The 6,901-nt window shown below is 41.6% G+C and overlaps 1 protein-coding gene across 1 annotated transcript in view; it reads left to right on the top strand.

Moving 5' to 3' along the window:
• Positions 1-6,901, top strand: part of LOC149112426 (uncharacterized) — a 53,070-nt gene that overhangs the window by 31,647 nt on the left and 14,522 nt on the right. Inside the window, exons 8-9 of the mRNA XM_089290289.1 lie at positions 2,041-2,111; positions 4,332-4,394. Coding sequence (XP_089146415.1) covers positions 2,041-2,111; positions 4,332-4,394 — 134 coding nt within the window. The remainder of the gene's footprint in view (positions 1-2,040; positions 2,112-4,331; positions 4,395-6,901) is intronic.

Genomic DNA, 6,901 nt, shown 5'->3' with positions numbered 1-6,901 from the left:
GAAATTATAAGTAGAGCGGAGTCGTTTGATTATGTTACAGCATATTTTTAGAGGTCGTAGGTCGGGTGTCTACAAAACGAAGACCTAGGACCTAAGACCCAAAAACGAAGACTTGTTTTTTTACAGGCCTATCAAACCAGAGACAGTCAAACCGGGTCAACGCTTTTCTTCGGACAACAACTGACGCGAAATTATTGGGGTCTTCGTTTTGTAGATAGGGCCGGCTCGAACTACAAAACGAAGACCCTCACTAAAATGCTTTGTTCGTTGTCAGCTGACGTGGAATCAACGGGGGCTTCGTTTTGTAGATAAGACCGGCTCGAACTACAAAACGAAGACCCTCGCTTAAATGCTTTGTTCGTTGTGAGCTGACACGAAATCAATTAATGGGGTCTTCGAGCTGGCCTTAATTGATTTCGTGTCAGCTGACAAAAAACAAAGCATTTACGCGAGGGTCTTGGTTTTTTAGTTCGAGCTGGCCTTATCTACAAAACGAAGACCCCATTAATTGATTTCGTGTCAGCTGACAACGAACAAAGCCTTATCTACAAAACAAAGACCCCATTAATTTCGCGTCAGTTGTTGTCCGAAGAAAAGCGTTGACCCCGTTTGACTGTCTCTGGTTTGATAGGTCTGTAAAAAAACAAGTCTTCGTTTTTGGGTCTTAGGTCTTAGGTCTTAGGTCTTAGGTCTTCGTTTTGTAGACACTCTAGGTCGTTAACTGCACGTCGCTTCTCAGAGTTTGACACCTCTGTAATTTGCCATGCCGTGCTCATACTTTGTTTAGGTTCGTTTCTATTGCAAGATATGTTTTAAGGCTCTAAGTATTGGCTCTCCAGGGACAAAGATTAAAATATTCCGTGAACATATTGCCTACTTGCATTCTATATTGTGACGCCGCAGGTGACGCCGGGCCCGGCTATTTGATTAGAACTGTTTGCAAGCACAGTGCGTTGCACGAATATCATATTTATCTTCGTCCAGCTTTTCTTCATCAGAGACTGCCGTAGCTTTACTTTGAGAAAGCTATCCGTTTTCCTAGAGACGTTCTTATGTTTTTTGCATCAATTTGATCGAGTGCATTCAAAAGGAGAAACAACAATTACTACGGGATGAAATTGCGCTGCTCGACGTCCACAGTTGAAATATGACTGACTTTCCATAAATCCGGCAGTGGGTAAGACGGCAACACTGAAAATCACGACCACTAAATTGCCTCGAAACAGACTTGCTTAACCTTTAGGTAAACGTTGGAACAGATATTATTCGAAATTTCAGCCTGAAAGCTAAGTATTGATAAACGCCGTGGGTAATGTGGCGGTCGCAGCGCGCGACAAAGCTCAACGCGACAAACTGCTGATTACAGAGGACCCCTCCCTGATGTTCTCAATTGTCAAAGTGGCACGTGACCAGACCCAACCAGGGTCTCTCTTTGCTCGCTCCAGGGGGCGGTAAGATGAGAGACCCTGGGAACGAGGTTGGTTTTAATGCACTATCTTAGTAGAATTCTAACTGAAATCTATTTCAGATAACAGTTTCCAGTTTTTTCTCGACGTATTATTAAACTTCGTGCCTTAGAAAGATCGCTTGGATTGAATTGTCATTTGAACTTGCAGTTATGTGCACGCGCGCATCATTTTTTCAGTAATTCCAAGTTTTTAAAGCCTCGAAACCGTAAATGTCCGTTAGGTCATCTCAGGAATTTTAATTAGCCATTTGCATCAAAGTATTCCTCCGAAACTTTGGGAAAACGAAAAAAACGTCGTTCTTTCGCAGACGACCTCCAGCCACTGCCCAACAATGGCTGATAGTGTGCAATGGCTCAGCCAATCAGATTGCAGCATTTGCATTAGTGTTCAGGTGGAATTCTACTAAAACTCGATAGAAACGCGGTACATGTTTTCTATTTGATAAATATTATTGGCCCGTTGGTGACCGTATTATCGGGGTTCCACTGTAGTAATTAAAAATTAAAACTCTGCCAGTAAATCATTGTATATTATCTTATCTTTTGTTATCTGTTGTTTATTAAATTTCCAGATGTACTGCCGTCCAATATTTTTGTAGATGACAAAGGAAATTTCAAGCTGCGTGTGGCTTTTAGATTTGAGGTAACTGCTCTTGTGACTCGTACATTGCAAGACAACTTATCCTACTTTGCTGTAAGCACTCAAACTCTTAAAATAAAGAAAAACTTAATTATTATATAAGGTACAATTCAGGCTTGAGAAAAATCTGTTTGGCTGTCACAGAGGATTCTATCTCGTCATCACTGCCCCAGGGATTCCATGAGATAGCTAAATGATGGACATAACCAGTGCTTTTCGCGCACAAATCAGTTCAGCATGGCATCCAATTATTTACGTGCAGAAAATCGTCAATTTCTACCTTCAAGTTTGTAAATATCGGGTCCGAAAGAAGATCGCTAAGTAGGAAATGTTCAATGCACTAACGATGCCGTGGATCAATCTTCACAGAACAGCATGGCTATGATCCTCAAAGGTCTCAATGACACTTTTGTACAAGCATAGTTACCAACTAACTGTGGCACAAGGGACCAAAGCTTCAGAAACGTAGATAGTGACGCTCGCCAGTATTAAAGAAGACATCCTCCTTTGTCCTGAATCAGATGAGGAGGAAGAAAAGAAAGGCTCAAACACGAGCAATACACAACTAAATATTTCCGCCACTAAGATACATGTAATGTGCTCAACCTGAGCTACTCTCACTTGGTGGAGAAATCTGGTGCTCTGACTCAGAGATGTAGAATGATGTCCTCGAAAGTCATTTCGAGGCTCTTTCGATGCTCAGGCATTTGTACAGGAAAAAGAAAAATCTCCTGCCAAGATTGCCAGTCTAATTGATAGTATGGCTACTGGAGGCCTGTCGCCAGAAATGGTGAAGGAAAGGGTTAACAAATACCCTCCACCAGAACATTATAAGTTCCCGTGTACCACAACAATTAAGGAGGAAGTTTAGGTTCTGCTTTCTAGTAGGAGCAGGACAGTTGACTTTGTCTTTCAGAAGGTACAAGAACTGCTTGTTCAGGGGTTGTCGTCCCTGTCGATTTTGGAGGACCAGTTGGTGAGAGACATTCAAACTGGCAAAACCACTAACATATGTCAGGTCCTGCACCAGGTCATGGACAGCATTACCCTTAGCTTGTGGCCAATGCCAATAATGGACATAATATGAAGCGTTGAGAGCTAATTAAGCCCGACCTCAACCCCCTTAGAGGAATTCATACAGAGGCTTTAATTGCCAACTGCTAGGCATCACCCTCGTCAGCCGTTGACCAGGAACTATGGTAGTTTCGGCGGCTAGCAACGGGACTACAGTTCCTGGCGCCGCCAGCGGCAGATGCCACTGGGTGATGCCTGGTCAGGCGTAATAGCAGCAAGCGTGTGGTGTATGCACAAGGAGAGTCCAGGCAGCAGAGAGCTTTACTGGATGCAGTTTAATAAGATATTGTGATCAGCGCAGATTTAGGCACTGCGCGATGACTGCCAGATCCAGTTGGATGCTGCCTCTGCTTCTTGAAGAGCCTTGATTGTTGCTCGGAGAGTGTTCTTTGGGAGTCCGATGTTTGACAGGAAGGACCTGGTCGATCTTGCAATGAAGCCGCGGCAACCGACTTCTACGGGTATAACACTGCAGGCCCAGCCACGATCTTCACAGCTAGCACGGAGAGGCTCGTAACGGGTTCTCTTGCGTTCGTTAGCAAAGTCAAAGTTCCCTTCCCAAGGCACAGTTAGTTCGACCAGATGCACGGGAGTCGGACCAGATTACGATGTCTGGGCTTACAGTTGTGATGGCAATGTGACATGGAAAATGCAAAGCTTTAGATAGATCAGCCAGCATGTGCCAGTCTTGGGCACCCTCCCACCCTTACCTGGAAGTGGAAGTTTGATTGGAATTCTATCGAGTCATCAAACTGCACCAAGGGATCACATGAGATAGCTAGATGCAGGCGCATCACCGGTATTTATAGCCAAATGTGAAAGTCTTGTCACCATAGAGTAAAGTCTAAGTAAAGTGGACTGTGTAGGGACGGTAATGTCAGTAGCACAACAGATAAATGGGAAGGTATAGCCAAATGCCAGTATGATGGATGCCGTAGGGTGGGCATGTGATCCCTTGGTGCAGTTTGACGATTCGATAGAATTCCAATCAAACTTTAACTTACAGATAAGTCTAGTTTAATTTTTCAACTTTTAGAACAGGCGTTTGACGTAACACTCCAAGACCTGTACTAACTTGACAGACAATATACTTTAGAAAATAAAACTTTTCAAGGAGGGCTTAATGTTAAATTATTTTTTCCTTTTTAGCCTTTGAGTGTGCACAGGTTTTCCAGAAGTGCCTTGAACATACGTGGCCTAGGGCTGACCATGGTAAGAATTCAGTAATTCACTTGCTCATACCCAGCCCGTTTTATGAAGCTCGATTAGGCGTAGAAATTTTCGTAGAGCTCTACGACTCTACGGTAGTATTTTGAATGTTTAAGCTCCGTTTCTCTCGGATATGCGTACACCGTAGAGGTGTTGTGGCGTATAGTTATTGTAGCAAATATTATATCGCGTAGGAAATGTTGAGTGTTATTTCGGATTGTAGTGTTTTAATAATTGTTTTCAATTTACAATTCTGTATTGAGTTTACCCTGACTATGCTCTACGCTATTTGTTCTTCCATCTACGGTCAACGCACTACGCTCTTAAAGCTCTTACACTCCATGTTCCACCATCTACGCTCTACATATTTACGACTTTATCAGCTTAAGAATTTTTGACTACTCTCTACACTAGCTTAGAGGCTTAAAAAACCAGTAGAGTGATAAAAATGATTGGGTTGCGAGTGCACGTTTCTCGATCATCTGCGATGCTGCAACTTTTGTAATAGTAATTTATTAGCCTTCTTTATTATCTCATATCAGAAGCGTATGACGTAGAACTAGGCGATATGCCTCTGCTCATATATATTAAAGTGTTATTAAAGTGTTGTTACGGTTTCCAGTATTTTAATAATCAAGTATTCGCACTTTTTGAGTACACTATAGCAAAATGTCTTTCACATCAGTTAGCATGACTACAGTTAAATGTAGATTTAAAAACTACCATTCTACCGTTGCGTGATTTACGTTTTAGCGAAAGCCATTTAGTTCTTTTACTGTATTTAACTTCCCAGAATACAGGAAGTAAAAACCCACAAAGCCGGAGGCGCTTCCAGAATTTCTTGCGTTTCGCTAAAGGCTTTAAAAGTGGAGCTATTTCTAGTATAGCACATAAGCTCGCGCCTAATAAAGGCCCTCTTGTTGCTCGCGGGATGAAACGACTCAAAGGTAGTCTACAGATACTTATTAAGTGGCTTTTGATAGGTAGAAAACTGCAGAGTGCTACAATTAGCATCTTTGCAAAGAAATAAATCGAGAAACGAAATACTACTTTCGTCAATAACATAGTACGTAAGTTTGATACTATCAGTTTTGCTATAGAGACAACTAAGAAACTCTAATAGGATTTCCTTGGGACCCTTCCAAACCAAAAAGTGTCTTTTTTTAATGTTTTAATGTTTTAATTTTTTTTTTAACTTTTTTTAATATTTTGGGGGCCATACGGTTAGCGCTAATCGTATGGCCCCCAAAATATAACAACACGCAATAACATGTGCATTAAGGCATTTATTGTAACGTCCGTTTACAGCATGTTTCAGCAGTTATTCACTTCCATGGGAGGTTAAAATTAGGCACCCTTAAATCATTCCCTGAAGAAGTCTCAGACAGAGACGAAACGCATCGGAAATAAACGAAAAAGCTTACAACTACAAGAAGTCTTCCTTTGTGCTGCTTACCAGTCGTTAAAAAATTAAAAAAAAATTAAAAACTTCCAATCACCTGCCAAGCAGATGGGCTTAGACGGTAGATCGTAGAGCATAGAGCGTAGATTGAAGAGGGTAGCTGGTGGAACGTAAAGAGTAGAATGTAGATGGTAGAACATATAGCGTTGAGCATAGAACGTAGAGATTTAACTCAATACAGAATTGTACTTTGAAAAGATTATTGAAAAACTGTAAACCGTGCGCTTTAATATTTGCTACAATAACTTTAAGCCTCTTCGCCCGTACATAGAACCATAGAGCGTAGAGCGTAGATGGTAGAGCGTAAATGGTAGAGCGTAAACTCAATACAGAATTTTAGATTGAAAACGATTAAAACACTGTAAACCGTTTAATATACATGAAATATATGCGGGGAATATGCTACAAATTGAAATCAAATTTTACGAAATAGGCAGGTAACCATGGTAACAATACACAACTACGGTAAAAGCTATGAAGTAAGAGGTAATGTATCTTTCCAACACATAGGAGGAGACTGGTGACTAAAGCGTAGAGTCGTAGAGCTCTACGAAAATTTCTACGCCAAATCGAGCTTCACAAAACGGGCGCCAGTTGCACTTGCTTTGTCGGCATTACTATCTTCCTGATAACCACCACCAGTACAACCACTGCCACTGCATCCACCACCTCCACCTCCACTGCCACGACCACCACCACTGCTGCTTTCCATCCCCAACACCCACAAACACCTGAAACATGAAAGAGTGTGGGGATGGAGGTGTTGTAATTTCATGTTTAAAACTTGAAAACTCATCTTTTTCTCTCAGTTTAACAGTTGTAATTCTGACAATCTCAGCCATCAGTTAGACCACATCCAGCCCTTGCAGAATAATATCGCTCTTATTTGCAATACTCTTCCTGTATTTCTGGTTTTCTGTCTTGGACACCATTTTGTTCAGATTGATTACCCAAAACAGTTCTACTTCAAGAAATAAAATAAAATGAATTATGATGTTTAGAGAGGAAGCCACATCTGCCTTACCTGATTTTCATGCGGGTGACCCCT

Source organism: Orbicella faveolata, unplaced genomic scaffold (assembly GCF_042242905.1).
Source record: "Orbicella faveolata isolate gen_17 unplaced genomic scaffold, um_ofav_v1 contig_2, whole genome shotgun sequence".
Taxonomy (NCBI): Eukaryota; Metazoa; Cnidaria; class Anthozoa; order Scleractinia; family Merulinidae; genus Orbicella; species Orbicella faveolata.
The sequence above is the reverse complement of the archived record's forward strand: the minus strand, read 5'-3'. Positions and strand labels throughout refer to the sequence as shown.